Genomic DNA, 20546 nt, shown 5'->3' with positions numbered 1-20546 from the left:
TACATTTCAGGGAGACACAATGGATGTTAATTGTAGTTGTTTTCTTTTTGAGTTTAGGGGCATTATATGTAGACATTGTGTTTGAGTTTTGGCCCAAGAGCGAGTAACACAGGTTCCTGCTAAGTACATACTCACAAAATGGTGTAAAAATGTCTGCAGAAAGCACAAGTATATTAGAGCAACATACAACAACAAGGAAAATGACCCACATATTGAACGATATGATAACTTAATGAAGAGTTTTGGAAATATTGCTGAGATTGCCTGTGAGTCAGTACACATGACACAATTATTGGTTGAAAACCTTAGTTCATTTATAAACAAGCATGGCCTACAAATTTCACCTTCACCATACGTCGACAACAAAAGCCACATACAAGAAGAACACCTGTATGATAGTAACATAGGCCATGATGTAGACACCACTACAAACACTGTTCAAATCCAAAGCCCTAAATTTGTCAAGCGAAAGGGTCGACATAAGACAAGAAGGTTGAAGTCAACAACTGAGAGAATAAAAAAGAAGAAACCATCAACAAAAGGCACTAATCAAACATCCATTGATATTGGTGTAAGCAATTATGTTATTAAATTTTACCGTTATTAGTTGCAATAATCATTTGGTTATGTCAAAATTTCCAAACTAATGCAAGTTAAACTAACTTCATATAGACTACTCATAAAGAAAACAATGATGGACGTACCAAATATAACATTGAGCAACAACATTGATGTCACACTCAACACACATTACACAACATCCAACTCAATTGGACTGGTAAGATTGAATTCCATTTTCATAATTTATTGATTTAACATTTAGTAAGTCGTGCATATATTTAAATGTCATTTTATACTCTTGTTTTGTCATGCAAGTATCAGTTGTGAACTCCACTGGGTTCATGTCACTGCTGACATCATTACACAATGACATGCAAAACCCGCAATCGTCCACAACTAATATTGACAATGTATTTTGAAATACAATATTCACATTTAGGATTCAATTCCTCACATCTATGTTGTTACATTTTTTTGGGTCATGTGATTTGAAATATATGGTGAAAATGAATGTCATATTTACAATCATTGTACACAAATGTTCTATTTATACTCTACCAGTTATATTCATTTGAAGTATTATATTTTTGTACAAAATGTCTGAGACAACTAACCAGAAAATTGTAATTGAATAACCACTTACTGAACCAAATAATCAAACCAGTTAAAATGACCAAATAACTATTCTGCCAAATACCAGTCCATTTGACCACATCACGCAATGCACATTAACTACTTAATCAAACCTTAATATCAAACAAATAGAAATGAGGTTGATCAATTTATTGTTGAGCGAAATATGTGTGAGGATCAACCACAAATTTTCAATAAAATAACCACTAACTGCAGCAAAAAGACTGAGCATTTAAAATGACCAATTTATTATTGTGCATAATACCATTCCCTTTACCCAAATATTGGGATGCACATTAACTGCTTACTCAACTATTGTTATCACACCACTTGAAATCAGTTACATCATTTTATTCTTGTACACAATATCTGTTACAACCAACCACAACTTTTCAAACAAATAACCACTTACTGCAACACAAAATCTAGTAATTTATGACATTGACTACAAAACTGTTTCAGTTATTGCTTATCTCGAATGAAGCACATGGTTAATTCAATTGCCCTTATCAACAAAAACAACATAAAAAATTACGTATTCCGAGATGAATTTCAATCAACCTGAAAAAATAACAACCTAATAACAATTACAAATGGATCATAGATTCAACCTCTATTCATCAAAAAATACAACAGTTAACATAATTCAAAATAACATTTGAGTTTGGTAACAATATTTATCATTTCAACCTAATATTGTAACATAAACAAGTTCATAAACTATACAATGCGCCTACGATTTTTCCTATCTAATATTGTCCAAGGGGTTTTCAAAAGAACACTTCTAACACGCTTCCTAGGTTGAGCTTTTAAATGCGTGTACATGTCAGATTTTTCAGTATCCATCTCTTCATTACCTAAAACATCACCAGCTTTTTCATTGAAACTTTTTCCAACAACATCAGGTGTAACGTCAAAAACCTTCTCAGAATTGGACTTCTCCACATAATCACCTTCAATCTCTAACTCTTTCTTAGAATTTGACTTCCCAACAGATGAAACTACTACCTCATAATCTTCCTTTGAATTACTGGTCCCAAATTCATCAACTAACATGTCACAATCTTTTTTTGAATTTGAATTCTCAACATCATTAGCCCGTTGCCGCTTCTCTACAACAAACATTTGTAAGTTGTCAACCATTTTCTCAAGCTTGCCAATGGATGCCTCTTGGCCAACAATGATAGCAACCAAAACTTCATTTTCTGCAACAATATCAGCCATAGATCGCCTTTGCAAGTTCTCCTTCAATCCAGAATTATGGACCATCTAAGCCTTCTTTAACTATTTCAGTACACATCTCTTCATTGCTTACATATACCTCAGTAATGACCTATACAAAACAAAATAACCACAAAATTCATATTAAAATCAATACAAATTAAAAAACATCCAATTGGTTTAACATATTTTAATTTAATCTCACTTCATTACACAAAAAGGCTTTCTCAATTTCTGCTTCACCAACTTTAACATGTATCCAATGAAGGATTCTAGGTAAACAACTATTTGTTTTAGCCAACTTCTTGTGACCAAATAAAACATGTTACATTGCCCAGATCTGTTATATACAAACTTCAATTTCAAAAAACTAACAATTATAAATTATAACACAATAACTTTTGTAACTAACATCAAAATATACCTATAATGCAAATACACAACCAACCAAATGACAGTGTGATCTATTTTGTCTCTTTCCCACACACAATGCAGCATCACAGAAACTAGAAACCAAATACTCATAAATAACACGCCCCTAGTTATACTTTCCAATACACGATAAATCATCTAATAATTCAAATAAACCTAAGTGAACTTTTCCACCTCTATTTGGGAAGAAAAACTCACTCAACCCTAACAGTAAATATAATCTACAAACATCACCCACTTCATCCCTTTTATACGCTTTTGAATTTCTTCATAAACATTATGTACACTTACATCAATTGTGTCAAACAATCTCCTAGTATGACAATCAACTTCCTCTTTAAACAACTTAAACATCTCTCCATTAACCCTAACCCCTAAACCTAAGCAAAGGTCTAACTTGGTGAATGGAATAAAGATAGACCTAACTTCAAACCTGCCCCTCCTCTCTGACCATCTACTACACAATTCTAAAAGTAGTGTCCTACTCATTTTGGCATCCACATCAATGGACAATAACCATGCAAAAGGAGTTGTTTGTATCAGTGTCTTTTGCACATCTGTTAATAATGTGTTCACATGTGCCAAGTATTTTGTCCTACATGAATGTTGTGCATAAACCTATACATCAAAGTATACATATGAATAAGTCAAACAAACCACTTCACCAAATTAATTTTAAAAACATAATACATCATCATGTGCATTCAAACCTGTTTCTCCATAATGACTCTTCCAACTATCTCTATGGTTTGTACTGAATGTCCATAAAATAAACAAGTTAGACTTCAAGCCATAAAAGATTAAAATGAAAGACATATATAGGCACATCTCACAACAAAATCACATTCAAAGGAGCATATATAATAATTATATTTTCCACGTATCTCATTTCATCTGCCACTCATATATAATAAGTGTAGTACTCCTTATTGTGGAATCACAACATACATGATGACCACAAATGAGGTATACCCCAATAACAAACAGGAACATCAAGTGACATGGATATTTGTAATCATTAATGATGACAAAAACAAGAAAAGGAAAGAAACCAAATAAATAGATGAAGATGGAAAATATTAACGAAGACTTTGCACAATTTCAAATCCATTAGAGGGCTAAGCCTAAAAATGCATATGAAGAACAGTGGTGAATGAGACTTAGAGTGGATTCCAAAACCAGAATGTTGTGTCACAAAGGAGCACACTACCATGCTGCTTTTTCTGGGATGATGACTACTTTATAACAGTAAATAGCCCGACAGAATCAACATTAATAGACTTATTCAACTAGATAAAGTCAAGTGCAAGGATCAAAGAATGTCATCAAACTTGGTTCAAAATGAAATCCTGATGTATAAATCATCATTAACTCCATTTTAATAATTTCGTAATGTCTTTTTACTTTTCTTTCAACCTCTAATCACAGGGTAAAATTCATACATAATACTCCCCTCAATAGTCAGAATAAAGATAGAAATGAAATACATACTTGACTAATTGAACAAAAATCTCCACAGGAAACAACTTTTACACCAGCCACTTGCAACCAGGAAGAACAATTAACAAAATAACATGTCAAGAGGAGCTATGCTTTAAAATTAACAACATCTATCCATCTAAGAGTATCAAAACCTCCACCATAATTGCATATCAACAAAAAAAAAGTTCGAAAAATTAAGTACACAAAATGTTAATCAAACATACAAGAATTACCAAACTATAAAGTATAGAACAAACAATAACCTTCTTCAGTTATAACATATGGTCAAAAGGTCATGGAATATAAAGCTATAATTACCAAACTATAAACTCAAAGCAATACTAACCAATGACAACTACGAATTTCGATGTTGATATTCTTCTCTGCAAAAACCTATAAGGGATAATCGGTAACTAGTTAAAATTCAAACACCACAACAAATTCTAGAATGGTTGCAAAATTAAATCTCACATCGGTCAGGACTTGGAATACAAATTGTGGCATAGTCTATGCTTTTACCAGACAAAAAATAACTAGCCAAACATGTACAATAGTTATTCTATTTTCTGTTTCTACTCTTTTATGTTAATTATTCCAAGACATCTCTGATTAGAAATAATGGTCTTCCTCATCTGTGTTGCATAATTTAATTATTTTAGGCTAATCTTTTGTAGAACATGCTAGCTATATTGTAATTGCATACAAGATATATGAGGAAATATACTTTCATTTTATGCTAACGAAATATTGAAATATTTAAGCTTAGTTATCTTTAACTATTGTTACTAATCTTATATATGCTTTCAAACAAAAAACAATATTTTATGAGATAAAATATGCAATATTATTTTATGATGCATGTAAAAGTTCTATATGAAAGTAAGTAATATGTAAATATAATTCCACAGAAGAAGACAATTGCAGGAGTAAAAAGTAAAACCTTATGTTAGAAAGGTAAACAAAATTATGGAAATAATTTTATTTTCTCTCGTCCTTCATGGTGAATTAGGTTAAAAAATTATCCTCTGCATGCTTCCAGAAACGAGCTAAGGAATAAACTCTAATGTTGAGAACAGATTTATAAAGTGAATGTTATGTTAAAATATTTCACAACAATTTTTATAACCAATTTGCAGTGCACTATTATTATTCATATGCATTAGTTCTTAAGTAGAGGTGATTATTACCTTCAGTGTCTAATATTGATCATTTTTTTAATGATTGGACTTATAGGTTTTAAACCTCCTACATGCATTTCTTACCCTTTGTTAGATTTATTTACTCAGAACAACACAACCTTATGTTTAAAGATAGTAGCACACTATATATCTGCATATACAAGATTGGCTTACTTTTAACCCAACATCTACATTCACTGGATATATGGATCTTTTCTAAAATATATGTATTGTCTACATGCAGGGATCAAAGTGAAAGAGGGACAATATGAATAGTTTTTCTAATGTTACCCTCGGTTATAGGTTCCACCCCACTGATTAGGAACTTGTTGACTACTAAATGTGGAAGAAAGTTACCTCCGAAGGATTCACCTACATTTCATAAAAGATGTTGACTTATATAAAATTGACCCATGGGATCTTCAAGGTAACGGTCAAATTGGATTGTATAATTCAAACTTAACAAGAAAGTCATTGATATTTTGGTGTTTTGAAAATATGAAGAGCTTTGCATAAAGATAACAACTATCCAATAGGAACTCGCACAAATACACCAACTGCAGCAGGGTTTTGGAAAAAAACTGGAAGAGACAAGGCAATCTATTCGAAGCATGACTTCATAGGAATGAGGAAAACCCTAGTCTTTTACAAAGCTCAAGCACCCAATGGACAAAAATCAGATTGGATAATGCACGAGTATCGACTTCAAACACACGTAAATGACACACCACAGGCAAGTTTCACAAATTATTACATTCATATAACTAGAGAGAAAGAAGATATTCTTCTCATGATTTAATTTTGTTCAATAAAACTTAATCATGCATTGCTTTTTTTTTTTCATTATAACTGGAATATATATGTACAAAACTTTATCATAAACATATGGGTGTGATTGGATTCAAAATAGAAGTGCTTTCAAGAGCTTCTCTACTAAGAATACGAAGTTTTTTTTCTCTAATAACAGACTAAACTTTTCCAACTTTATATCCGAAAACATTCATAAACTTCAATAAAAAGTCACTGAAATCACATTTCCAAAAGCACTTAAGTATGTGGATTTATGGAAGTAAGTGTAATTATTATGATACTGTCTTAGCTTTTGTAACTCTTAAGCCATAACTTTTTCTTCTTTTTTTTTGAGTCTTATGCATGGTTAATGTAGTTTTAACCGTTTGTCTCTGTTTTTTAGTACAATGATTGATCATTCAATTAAAAAAAAAAATGTGATATGGTTTAAAGTAGGATAAAGGATGCGTTGTGTGTACAGTATTCAAAAAGAGACTAACAACCATGCGTAAACAATCACAAAACAGAAGGTTTAACTCCACATACCTTGTTCGATTTCCCCTTTTCCGCAACCCTAGCTTCAAATGTCATGTATCTCACTCTTTGCTCCTGTGTTGACTCTCTAACTACCAAACTTGTTTTCTCAATGCGTCTCACTCACCAGCTATCAAATTCGTTACTGATTCAGCATTTGCTCTTCTCGCTACCGCAACTCTCTCTCACAACCTTCCTCCTTTAGTTTAAGGTTTTTGAAAATCAATCAAAAATTAAAGAAAACATAGACAAATGATGACAAAAGTAGAAAGGAAGAACAACCTCATACTTTCTATTCTTCAAACACTACAAAGGGGAGAAAATAGAAAGGGGACGAACCTTCCGCGCTCCGCACCATTCACGACCGGTAACAACTTCTCCTTTGCCTTCGACTTCGCCAGTAAGAACTTCTCTGATCACGTCCACCCTTCGGTGGCAACCATGGACTTCTCTCTTTTTCTTTCTTTCTTGCGTTCTCTCTCAATCCTAACCCTAGCACGAAAACTGCGTCTTTCAAAATGAAATGGTCGCCCTTTGAAATTTTCAAATCAGCAGCTCCAATTCACTAAAACACATCGTTTCATTTCATTTAGTCTCTCACAAGCCACCTCAACAGTAGCCCACAGACTAAAATGACTAATATATCCTTAATGACATTAATAATTATTGGGTCCCACGCCGTGTCAAATGAATGTGGATTCCTTTAACCATGTCAAAGTATTCTTTTTCTACTTTAAAATGTGATCCCAAGGTGGCAAAAGACTATTATGCCCTTAATTTAAGGGTACCGCCACATCTCCACCAGTCTGGCCAACAATAGTAACTTGTCTCAACCAATAGCATTTGAGCAGCCCAGACCTCTATGGGCAGGACCAAGCTCGAAAAAAATAAGACAATTGTTAGAATAATTAATTAGTGTTATGTGGGAGCTATGTGCTAGTGGGGTGTGAGTTGTGTTTAAGTGTGTTCTAACAAGATTGAGTTGGTTGATTGCTTTTTACTTCCTATATATGTAACATGGAGATTAAAGAAGAGCGAAGCCCTCTAGAAATATATTTTCAGTTTCAATCTGAGATGGTATAAAAGCGTGTTTCCCGCTCTAGTTTTTTTTCCTTCTTAATCTACCAAACAACCATCATTGCTCTCCACCATTATCGGGAACTAATTGCCATTATCCAGTGTATTTTTGTTGCTATCCACCTATAATATGCAGTTATCCAGTGTATTTTCAATTGTACGCTCTTGTCCACTGTCGTTCGCCACCATTCGCCACCGACCGATGTCATAGTTTAGTCTAGTGACCACCAGATCTGGTTCGTCTCTCCGTGCGATAGCCAACCTCGCCGATGCCAGAGTGTTGTTCCCCTCCACGCATTGCCATGAAACTCATTTTTGTGTGCCGTGAAGAAACACTTGTTGTTCACGCACCACCTTCATAGTTGTCGCCGAACTCTCCTCTCTCTATTATGCCCCTTATAACCCTGTTTCGATAACGTCTAGAAGCAACCCTTTTTAAAGTCATCTAGATTTTTGTTTTCTTGACTAGTTCTTTAACCCTTGATCATAAATGGCGACTAAAAGTACCATTTCATTTTCTAGAAGTCCCTCAATCACTTTTGAGAAGCTAAATGACAAAAATTACCTATCTTGGTCGGCTATAGTTGAAATGTGGTTTCTTGGTCAAGAACATTATGATCACTTTGAGCAAGATGGCAGCCATGTACCTGTTGAAAAACTGATAAATGGAAACAAGTTGATTTCCAGTTGTGTGCCCTATTATGGCAATTAGTGGAACCTAAACTTTTTATATCTCTTAGTGGTTTTAAAACTTGTAACTCCTTTTTGAAGAAAGCTCAAAGCATCTATGCCAACAATATTCAACGTCTCTATGACATGGTAAACAAGCTTGTCTCTCTTAAAATGGCAGACCATGATATGATGTCCTTCATAACTGAAGCTCAATTTGATGTAAAAGAATTCAGGATGTTTTTGGAAGTGGACTCTTTGGAGGATATCAAGAAGAAACTAGACAAATATTATATGATGTTGATCCTTCGTGCTCTACATCCAGACTTTGATCATGTCAAAGATCAACTTTTGATCATTCATGATGTCTCTTCCATGGAAACCTTGACCAATCGCCTTTTACGTGTCCCTACACCTCAGACTCTAGAACCTCATGAACTAGTGGGACCATCTGTCATTGTTGCCGCACGAGGAAGAGGAGGATCTGACACTAGAGGAGGAGGAGGAGGATGTTGGGGATGTCTTTGATGCACATACTGTAAAAGGATGGGTCACAATCAAGAAAATTGCTACTTCTTGCATGATTTTCCTTCCAAAACCGCTAATATCTCGATGGCTGAAACTATCCATTCCAAGTTCACTAAAGAAGAATATTACGAATATTTGTGGTTCTAACTTCAAGTACATCTACAACTTGTATTTCTCAATCAATGGAAACTCAAAATTCATGGGTAATTGACTTAGGTGCTTCTAATCACATCTCTGGTAATACATTCTTATTCTCAACCATTTCCTTTCAAGAAAAACCTTCATTCATAACTCTTGCCAATGGCTTTAAAATTTCTTCAAAGGGTGTCGGTCAAGCCTCATTGTCTCCCTCTCTAAATCTCAAATTTTACTTATTTGTCCCTAACTTCCCTTTCAATTCGATTTCCTTAATTCAGTTAACCAAAATATTAAATTGTTCAATAACCTTTGATAACAAATCTTTTATTATACAAGAACATGGGTCAAGGAGATAAAATGGAGAAGGATACAAAGTTGGAGGACTATACTATTTTGGATCTCTTCTGCATATATATATTGAACATAGATTATTATTTTAAGGACATTTTATTTTATTTACACTTCAAACTAAAAATTATTAGTATTATTGTAAGGATGAAGAAATTTGGTATCATAGGATTTATAGTGGACCAAAAAATTTGGTATCATAGGCTTTACCGTGGTTGTAAAATAATGAGACTCATTATTTTAAAATTAAACGATCAATTATAAAATAATTAGATTCATAATTATTTTCAAATATATGATCTCTAGAAATTAATTTTCTATTTTTCTTTTCTCTTTCTGAGTTGACCATGTCTCTAGAGAATCCGATATCAATGTGTATATTCAGATAATTTAGTTTATAAGAGTCTTTGATATATGGTGTATATCTATGTGATTATTTTGGAGTGCATTGTATTATGATTGAACATGTTTCCTAAATATATGCTGCTTCTATTATAAATTAGCTTACCCTCTTGTGTTTGTTTGTTGTGTATGTGATTGTCTTTTTCTTTTTCAATGATAACATTATTGGTGTGAGCAAATGAAGATGTAAGTGTAAGGGCACATTTTGAAGGATGTTCTAGCCAATTGTCCGAGTCATGGAACGATATTAGATCATGTTAGGTATAGTTTTTTGTAATATAAACATAATATAGAAGCTTGAATTTATATTTCTTAGGGGTAGCAAAACGAGCCAGTCCAACCTGTTTTGGCACGTCAAAAACAAGTCGGGTTGAGCTATATTGTATTAATGTAAGATATATCTTGGATAAGTTGTTTTCTGAATATTTATAATGAAATCTTATATTTTAGTACTATTATACTATTAAAATTGGATGTTATACCAACAACCTTATAGATATACCACATGTGAGTTGATTTTTTTAAAACTTTTATTTTTATTTTTTACTTACAAAAACTAACAAGAGGAGTTCAAAATGGGATGTTACATTCATGATATCAGAGCAGTTCTTCCTTAGGATGACCTAAAGTTTGTTGGTTTGTGATTCCTTACGTGTATAAATGTTTAAGTTCAGATTGTAGATATGTTTATGAAACTGGAAGTATTAAGAACAAAAAAGATCTTCATAGAGTGATGAGGGTTCACACTTGTGACTATATCAAAAAAAATTTTCTTTTCTTAATTTTGAAAGTTTGGGAAAAGTAGAGTGATAGACAACATGTAGTTGGTAAAAAGTATATTATGAAGTCAGTAGATGTTGAGAGAGTATGTATAGAAAAGTTATGTTTGTTAAAAGAAGAAATAAAGTTGTAGTTTGAGTTGTGTTTTTGATACTAGACTAGACATATTTTTGCCTTTGGAGAAGGCCCATAAGGTAAGCTTTTGCCTCAAAGATATGAAGTTGTTGTGCGATGACTATTAAGGGGTGAGGAAAGCAGAGTTATGGTTTTGTGGGATGGAGAAGATGTGGAGTCTAGAAGCGAGACCTTGGATCAAATGAGCTTCAAGAGGAGGTTTTAAGAAAGGTGATATTTACAGATAAAGTAAGAGTTAACAAGACAAACGAAGTTCATAAGATTGATACAAAGTGACATGTCAATGCATGTGTAAGCAACAAGGTTTAAGAATATGACAATGTGCAATTGAAAGCAGTGTTTGAGGCTTGGAAGTGTAGGAAGCTTGTGAGAGACTTGATGATAAAGTTGGAGAGGTCAATGACTTGATGTTGTAAGTAGAGGTTCATCTCTTGGTGGAGGTGATTAATATAATGGAGAGTTTTGAGGACCAACCAAGTATGGCGGTGCTTTCTCAAGAGAGAGAGAGAAAAAATTTGTTGGTAAAGGTAAGGTATCATAAGAGCCTTATGTTAAACCAGCAACATAAAAATGTAGTTGGATCCCTTCAACAACAATAATTGCATCAATAACAATTACATAAGAAATGTTTAGGTTTAGAGGTTCTGTTAGGTTTCTGCGTAAGAAACAAAACAAGAAACCCAAACACACCCTCTAACTATCTCACACAGAAAAGAAAGAAAGAATGAATGGATGTTATTCAATATGGTAATAACAGTGTACAAGAAATCAATGGGACCCTAATCTCCCCCACAGGACCAAAAGGTACCTGTCTATACAACTAACTGTCAAAAATTGTCCAAAGCAAAGTACAAAATTCTATTTATACAAACCCCTTTCCCGTCATTCCTAATTGCTAAAGCAGTTAGGCTATTAATTCTTTCTCCTCCTCTCATACACTCTTCACTTCTTAAGATTACTCATCGCCTCATCATCAACGTTGTCCTTAAGGTTGAAATCTGGATATTGATCCTTAATAGTCACCATATCCTCCCACGTTGCTCCCTCTCTTCCTCTTGTCTATCATTCCACCAATATTTGTAAGATCCTTTCTTCCCCTTGTTGTATTTTTCTCCTATCCAAGATTTTGACTGGCCAAAAAGTAGGCCCCTCCACTTGCAATTCTGGTGGCAGTTCTTTCTCTACCAGGTATGAATCTTTTCAAAGAGGGAGGACCCCTGCCATATACTGTCTCGAAAGGAGTGCACTTGGTTGCACCTTGATAGTTTGTATTATACCATACTCAGTCCAAGGCAACACTATACTCCAATTTTGTGGTTACTCAAAACAAAAACACCTTAAGTAACCTTCCAGAATCCTATTCAACACCTCAGTTTGGCCGTTTGACTCTGGGTGGTAAGCGGTACTCATCCTGAGTTGAGTTCCCTACATCTTAAATAGTTATCTCCAGAAAATACTTAAGAACAAAGGATCCATGTCACTGACAATGGAAATCGGGATCCCATGTAGCCAAACTATCTCTTTGACAAAAACCTCGGCGAATTTCTTGGCAGAATAAGGATGTTTGAGTGGTAGAAAATGACCATATTTACTTAGAGGGTCCACCACTACCAACACTGCATCATATCCTTGCGATTTTGGAAGCTTAACTATAAAATCCATACTCACCTCTTCCCAAACTGCATGAGGTATGGCAACGGTTGTAACAGCCCTTGCGGAGACGATGCAAGATACTTGTGTTGTTGGCATACCAGGCAACTCGCAACAAATTCAGTGACTTTTTCATCCCTATCCAATACAAAGATTTGGCCACCTTCCTCTAAGTCCTATAAACACTCGAGTGGCCTCTTGTTCTTGTCATGTGGAACTCAACCAAAAGCTTGGGAATCCAAATCGATTTGGCTGAAAGCACCAATCTCACTTTGTAATGCAGCCTGTCTTGCTCTAAAGTAAAAGTTGAATGAGAGTTGAGATCCTTCTGAATATCCTCTATCACCTTTACCAATACCTCATCCTCCTTAACCTCCTTCAACACTTCTTGGAAATCCTGCCAATAAGGTCTGGCAATTGCCCGTAACTCCTTTTCTTCCTCTCTACTACCTTCCTTTCTCCTTGACAGGGCATATGCTACCCTAGTGGTGGTCCCTGCTTTATACAAAATCTCAAAATTGTATCCCAAAAGTTTAGCCATCAATTTTTTTGATTCTGAGTGGTGATTCTCTGTTCTAACAAGTACGTGAGACTTCTCTGATCCGTGTGCACAATGAATCTCTACCTTAAGAGATAAGGCCTCTAATGCTGGATTTCCAAGACCAGAGCCATCAACTCTTTGTCGTATGTCGACTTGCTTAAGGACCTTTCGGACAAAGCCTTGCTAAAGAAGGCGATGGGTCTCTTTCCCTGGGTCAGAACTGCCCCCACTCCTCCACCTAAAGCATCACATTCTATGTGGAAAGTCTGGCTAAAATTTAGGAATATCAACACGGGTGCTGATGTACCAGCCTCCTTCAACCTTACCATTGCATCCCTAGCCTGCTCTGTCCAAATAGATTGCCCCTTTCTCAAAAACTCTGTCACAAGTTTTGTGATTTTTCCATAGTCCTTCACGATTCGCCTGTAGTATCCTGTCAAGCCTAGGAACCCTCTCAAAGCCTTTAGAGTTTTAGGTTTTTTCCACTTCATTACTGCCCTTATCTTTTCCTGATCCATCTCAATGCCCCTCTTAGAAATTTGGTGACCTAGATATCTGATCTATGATCTCCCAAATTCACATTTCTTCCTATTAGCTATCCAATTATTCTGTTCCAGCACCTACAGTACCACTCTCACATGTTTCAAGTGCTCCTCCCAATTCGGGTTGTATATCAATATATCATCAAAGAAAACCATCACAAATCTCCTCAAATAAGGCTGTAATAAGTTGTTCATGGTGCTTTGGAAGGTTGTTGGTGCGTTATTGAGGCCGAAAGGCATCACCAAGAACTCATAATGGCCCTGGTGAGTCCTTGTTAGAAAAGATGTGCTCTGTTTCTCACACCAAGAGGAGGGAGGTGAATTGGTGTTGTATAAAAATGATCGCTTTTGAAATCTTTTTCGCAATATAATAAGTCTTTGAACCTTTTCTTGACTCATAAGTAAAAATGTATGCAATGTAACAGTATGTGTATTCGAATAGAGACAGAGTATAAATTATTTAATGTAGAGAGATAGGGAGAAGAAAATTCAAACTTTGAGTTTTATACTGGTTCGGCCAACTGCCTACATCCAGTGTCCTTCCACTCAACCCGAGACTGGAAGCCAATGCACTATAAAGATCTGAGTTTTTACAACAAGGGCTTTACAGCGACCACACTGTCAAAATGTAAATCACCTCTCCAACTCACTAATCTAATATAGGCAAATACAAAATGACTAGCAGCAAGAACAATCCTCTTTACAGTCACCCTTTTGAGACCCTTCTCAAAGTCAAGAACCATGTTCTTTTTCCTGTATACACCACAGGGAAATAATAATACTCAGCGTTTGCTAAAGCTCCTGATCAGCAGTAAGCACCTCTGTTGTGCAAAACGATCAGACTTTACGAATCAATCAATCTTGCTTCTCAAGAAATCTTCAAGACTTGTACACCACAACAATTATTGTTTCTTGAAGCATTTCTCTCTTCTGTAAAACTTCAAAGCTCAATCTGAAACTAATATGAAAATTGTTAAACTCAATTGTCTTACAGAATTTCAAATCATGCGTCTATATATAGTGTAAGTCAAATCAGACGCGTTTTAATCGATTATGCTATTATTCTAATCGGTTTCATCTCACAGTTATAACAGATCAACAATAGTCGAATCCATTAATTGAATGTTCACTTAATATAATCGATTTGCAATAAATGTTTGGTCAACATATTTAAAAATATGACCGTTGAGATAGTTATGTCAAATAATGAAATAGTTTTCAAATCTTTAACAGACTTAATTGAATACATGATCCATGTAATCGATTAGGCTTTAACACTTAGCATATTTTTGAAATTTTTTCTTCTCAAAATCCATCACAGCACACTTGAAAAATATTTGTGCAAAGATAAAAGTTTTAATCGATTTAACCACTAACGTAATCGATTCAAAACTTGTTGTTTTGCCACAATTTAAAAGTTAAGTTGTCTAATGACCTTAATTGATTAACACACCATTGTAATCGATTAAGTCATACAGATATGCTTGGTGTATGTTGTTTTTCCATTTCCAAAATTTATATTATGCATGCCTGTATAATCACATTTCAAACACAATAGTATGCAATAATCAACACAATATGTCCACAACTATGCTTGTACAAATCTCACAATAAGCATAAGCATATGGAACACAAATAACACAGTACATACACATGTGTTTTTATTAACAATGTGTTGTCATCATAAAAACATATATCACAGAGATTATGGGTTCAACTAACATTGTGCTTCCCTTATCAACAATCTCAACAATCCTAAAGGTTGTTTTATGAATGTCTCTCTCACCCATCCTAACCTGGTGATAACCCGCCTTCAAATCCACCTTAGAGAAATATCTAGCTCCTCTCAATTCATCCAAGAGCTCTTCTATCACAGGAATCGGGAATTTATCTGGTATGGTTGCATGGTTCAAGGTCCTATAGTCCACACAAAAACGTCAGTTGCCATTTTTTTTCTTAACCAAGATTACTGGACTGGAATATGAGCTGGTGCTTGGCCTGATAATCCCTGCCCTCAACATCTCAGCCACTTGCTTCTCAATCTCTCCTTCCATCAGGTGTGGGTATCGGTAAGGGCACACATTTACTGGATCAATCCCCTCCTTAACGGGAATTTGATGCACCATTATTCGTTCTGGGGGCAACCTCCCTGTTTCTTGGAAAGCTCTGGAGGATAACCATAGTATTTCCTCCAACTCCTCCTCTTATGTCTTGGTCAGCCCTGGAAAGTCTTCCACCTCTGCCTCCTTTTCCACCTGACCCAAATCCCAAACCAATGACCACACTTCCACCTTTGTCAGCTTTAGAAGCCTTGGGTTCCACACCTCCTAGCCAAAGCAATGTCCCCTTTAATAACCACCTTTTTCCCTCCTTGACTGTAGCTCATCGCCATCTCTCCTCAGTTCAGCATCACTTCTCCGAATTTGTCCAACCATTCTACTCCCAATATGACGTCCACTCCTCCTAGGTCAAACAAATAGAATTTCTCCTCTACCTCGGGTTCCTCTAGGGTGATCAGAACCTTCCCACAACAACCGCTGGTCTTCCTTTTCTGGCCATCACCTAGTCTCACCTATTAAGGTGGCGTATCTTCAATGGACAAGTCCAACTCTAATGCTAACCTTCGACTAATAAAATTGTGGTTTGCACCACTTTCTATCAACACTAATACCCTTCTTTCCCCAATTCTCCCCTGCAACTTCATAGTCTTTGGCTGAGTCAATCCTCCAACTGACAAAGGTGATAACTTCATTTGCTTCTGATCCCGCTCTGTCAATTGTACCTCCTCTTCCTCTTTTTCATCCTCGGCTAAGATAACCACCCGCAAACTCTGCTTAGGGCAATGGTGGCCTGGACTGAACGGTTTGCCACACCTAAAGAATTCCGGATAAGGCAGATTTCTCACACTTCTTCCCCTGTTGTCATTTCCCGCAACATTCCCCATTTTCGTCGCGTCGCTATTCGCATTTCCTTCTCTTTTCACCGATCCCATACTTTCTGCCGCCCCTAGTCGAATCAGATTAATTCGACTAGCCTCACTTCACATCACCAAACTTGTCGTGCGCCCCCAAGACATTTGATTTCTGTTTGTGTTCCAACTCCCCGCCTTCGCGTCGCCTTGACCCTCCTCGACATCCCTTGTGATCCTTATTGCCACTATCAATTCCTGCGGATGATGGGGTTTGACCAGACTTTGTATACTTTCTCGTAGTCCAGCGAGGAAGTGCCTCAAGATTTGTTCTTTCGACACCCCTCGCATCTGACCCACCAATATTTCAAAGTCTTGAACGTAATCCTCCACGATGCCCTCCTTTTTCATCGCGACTAGCCTCTCGAAAACGGTACCCCGGTTTCGTCCTCCGAATCTCCCTACCATCGCTTTCTTCAGGCCCTCCAAGAACGATTCTTGGCCTTTTCCTTCTAGAATTGGAACCAATAGCTCGCGCTACCATCCATACTCACATATGCTAGGTGTACCTTCTATTCCTCTATCACCCCTTGCAACTCAGAAAACTTTTCCGCCCTGTAAATCCAGTTCAAAGGGTCCAAACGCTAAAACACCGACAATTCGACCCTATTTCTCCAGTTTCGTTGCCCTCCCGATCGGTCGCCCCCCTCCACGGTGCCATCCTTTTTCATCGCGGCAAGCATCTCAAAAACGGTACCCCGGTTTCGTCCTCCAAATCTCCATACCATCGCTTTCTTCAGGCCCTCCCAAGAACGATTCTTGGCCTTTTCCTTCCAGAATCGGAACTAGTAGCCTGCGCTACCCTCCATACTAACATACGCTAGGTGTACCTTTTCTTCCTTTATCACCCCTTGCAACTCAGAAAACTTCTCAGCCTTGTAAATCCAGTTCAAAGGGTCCAGACCCTCAAACACCGACACTTCGACCTTATTTCTCCAGTTCGGTTGCCCTTCCGATCGGTCGCCCCCTCTCCCTCCAATTTCTTCCTCACGCCTTCTCATGTTTTCATTGACGGACGCTTGGCTGTCGTCCGATTGTCCCTCATGGTCGTGATTTCGCCCCCTAGCATCCTCATGATTTCTTGCAAGTCCTAGCACATGGTAGCATAATCTTGACGTAGTGCGGCCATCTCCGCCTTCATCCTGTCAACGTCAATCTCCATCGCTTCCAACTTAAACTCCACGACGTTCAATTGTCTGTTCATCCTCCCCTCCTTCACGCTCAACTTTGCCCAATTTGGGATCCGGCAGGTCAGACCAAATTGCTAGGTTTATGGGTAAGAAACCCAAACACACCCTCTAACTATCTCACACAAAAAAGAAAGAAAGAATGAATGAATGTTATTCAATATGGTAGAAACAGTGTATAAGTAATCAATGGGAGCCTAATCTCCGCCACAGGACCAAAAGGTACCTGTCTATACAACTAATTGTCAAAAATTGTCCAAAGCAAAGTACATCATTCTATTTATACAAACCCCTTTCCCGCCATTCCTAACTGCTTTAGCAGTTAGGCTATTAATTCTTTCTCCTCCTCTCATAGACACTCCACTTCCTAACAGGTTGACAGGAGAAAAAATTTTCCTTGAGGTGAAGTGTTTCAAGCGCCAAAAGGAGAGGCATACAACTAAGAATTGTTCTCAAAAGAAAGACAAGCTAGTGTTTCCAATGTACAATTAAGAAGAAAATACGAGGAAATATTGTATATGAAGGAGTTACAATTTTTAGCTAGTAGTTTTGCTACATTTTCAACCAAGTAAACATTGTTTTTGTGTGTGACATGTCTCAACAATAGTCATAGAATACCCTTTCAAAAGTCAATTTGAATTGGTTGTTTCTAAAATTATTATCATTACTATTAATAAACTATTATCTAAAATAAAAGATGTTGTTAATATAAAAAATATCTCAAAATATAAGAAACAACAATAAAGATAAAGTAAATAAATTAAAACTCGAAGTTTTACCTTAAATAATCTATACTATATAACTATAAGTTCCTAATATATCTTTCACAAATTTTTTTTACAATTATTAATTTCTTTTTAAATAATAATAATGTAGTAAAATATAAAAAACAATAATAAAAATTAAATAAACTAACAACTAAAAGCATATAAAATAAATTAAATTAGTTTTTGAAATGTTTTCCCAAACATATTTTTGTGCTAGTAAAGTTAATGTATAAGATAATTACATTAACTGATTGTTTGCTTTACAATTGGCAGCAAAGTTATAGTAAATCTTTTATAAAATCATCTATTGGCCTATAGAAAGGTGCATCTAACCAACCAATCACACATCCTTAAGATGATCATCATTTCCATTATAAATACAACAACTAAGCTTCTTATTCTCCCAACACACCTAAAACCCATTTCCCTAATCATATACATTTTGGCTTTGACTTTCTATATATCTATCATCATGGCCGAGGAGCACCACCATCACCTCTTCCACCACCACAAAGAGGAAGTTCCCGGTGAGGTTGATTACAAGAAGGAGGAGAAGCATCACAAGCATCTTGAACACCTTGGAGAACTAGGAACTGCTGCAGCTGGTGCTTATGCCTTGGTAATCACTTATGTATCTTCCTTCAATCAATTCACGTTTTACTCGTATATATCTATTATATGTGTGTGATCACCCCTTCCCCTTTGGAAAAACTTAGTAATCATCATTCATTTGGAAAAAGGTGGAAGATATATATTTCTGTACATGCCATTCTGGTTTGTGTTTTGTATATGTTTTTCATGATGCTGCATGAAAGAGTTGATTGAGTCCCTTTTAATGTCAAGAAAATATGATTCCAAATTGATTTAGTTTTGCTGTAATTGTGAATGATCTGATATAGCATGAGAAGCACGAGGCAAAGAAAGACCCAGAACATGCTCACAGGCACAAGGTAGAAGAGGAGATTGCAGCTGCTGCTGCGGTTGGTGCTGGTGGTTTTGTGTTCCATGAACACCATGAGAAAAAGGAAGACAAGAAAGAAGATGAGGAAGCTCATGGAAAGAAGCACCATCATCTCTTTGGCTGAATCGACATCAACATGATAACAATATTCAAGCTCAGAATATCATCAGTGTGTCTGTTTTATTTTATATTCTGCAGTGCCTAAAAATAATTTCTGAGCATGTTTGAAGAGTGTTTTATTAGTTATACTTTATGTATCTACTATCATATGCTATAATAATGTACATGTGCATTATATTGGCTATATTAATAACATAGTCGAGTGATTTTAAATTATTTTATCATAATTCCCTTTTTCTTGCATTGATATTCTGATTATTCTGATAATATAAAACATTACCAATCATTCGAAATGCAAGGATGATGGAAGAGTCATTCTGAAGACATTAGAAAAATCGTGTTAAACTTAAAATAAGTATTTCTGAATTAAGCAATTTTTTTAAGAACTTTTAAATAAAGCGTGAAATTGCTAATTTTTAAAATAAAAAAGGAAATAATGCATTAAAAGCAATTGCTTATTTGATTAAAAAGCACTTTATTAAAATGAATATATACAAAGTTGCAAATTCAACAATGATTTAAAAAGTTAGCTTGTTGCAAACTCAACAATCTCTTTCTATAAGTGAAAATGATCACATTAAAGAAATGAACTCTGATTTCAACTGTGGATTCTTAAGTTGAAAGAACTAAAATTTAAATAGACCTTGGAGAGGATGTGCTAATATACAGGTTCTAACCAAGACAGGTTAGACTGGGGTTGAGAAGGATGGTAAAAAATAAAATAAAAAATCCTTATAAATTAAATTGGCTTATATATGTAAGTTATTTGTTGAATTTTTTTATATATTTTTTGGTCATTTTTACTTTTAAAGTTTTTACATAAAGTAATTTTAATTTATAGAAAAAATACTTAATTTTTTATCATAAGCTTTTATAGAAAATTTGTCTAAATATATTTTTTCA

At 35.5% G+C, this 20546-nt stretch overlaps 3 protein-coding genes across 7 annotated transcripts; 1 reads left to right on the top strand and 2 right to left on the bottom strand.

The window, feature by feature from the left end:
* Nucleotides 1–1775: 1775 nt before the first annotated feature.
* LOC148195649 (uncharacterized) lies at nt 1776–7402 on the bottom strand. 5 transcript variants are annotated; one of them, XM_088095460.1, is made up of 5 exons: nt 7170–7400; nt 6843–7029; nt 4676–4722; nt 3558–3601; nt 1776–2527 (listed from the first exon to the last, which is right to left on the bottom strand). In XM_088095460.1, the coding sequence occupies exon 5, from the start codon at nt 2461–2463 to the stop codon at nt 1915–1917; it is 549 nt and encodes a 182-aa protein (XP_087951586.1). In that variant the 5' UTR covers nt 2464–2527; nt 3558–3601; nt 4676–4722; nt 6843–7029; nt 7170–7400; the 3' UTR covers nt 1776–1914. The 5 variants fall into 5 exon arrangements, 4 of the variants coding, with proteins under 4 accessions (XP_087951586.1, XP_087951587.1, XP_087951588.1 ...); XM_088095461.1 differs by lacking the exon at nt 3558–3601; XM_088095462.1 differs by lacking the exons at nt 3558–3601; nt 4676–4722.
* A 5324-nt stretch (nt 7403–12726) lies between these two features.
* On the bottom strand, nt 12727–13098 carry LOC124841869 (uncharacterized). Its single transcript, XM_047318245.2, has one exon. The coding sequence runs from the start codon at nt 13096–13098 to the stop codon at nt 12727–12729; it is 372 nt and encodes a 123-aa protein (XP_047174201.2).
* A 5861-nt stretch (nt 13099–18959) lies between these two features.
* Nucleotides 18960–19859, top strand: LOC124841855 (abscisic stress-ripening protein 2-like). Its single transcript, XM_047318223.2, has 2 exons — nt 18960–19181; nt 19462–19859. The coding sequence occupies exons 1-2, from the start codon at nt 19035–19037 to the stop codon at nt 19645–19647; spliced, it is 333 nt and encodes a 110-aa protein (XP_047174179.1). The 5' UTR covers nt 18960–19034; the 3' UTR covers nt 19648–19859.
* The last annotated feature ends 687 nt before the right edge of the window (nt 19860–20546 follow it).

Source organism: Vigna umbellata, chromosome 7 (genome assembly GCF_029865625.1).
Source record: "Vigna umbellata cultivar VRB3 chromosome 7, Vumbellata_1.0, whole genome shotgun sequence".
Lineage (NCBI taxonomy): Eukaryota > Viridiplantae > Streptophyta > Magnoliopsida > Fabales > Fabaceae > Vigna > Vigna umbellata.
The sequence above is the reverse complement of the archived record's forward strand: the minus strand, read 5'-3'. Positions and strand labels throughout refer to the sequence as shown.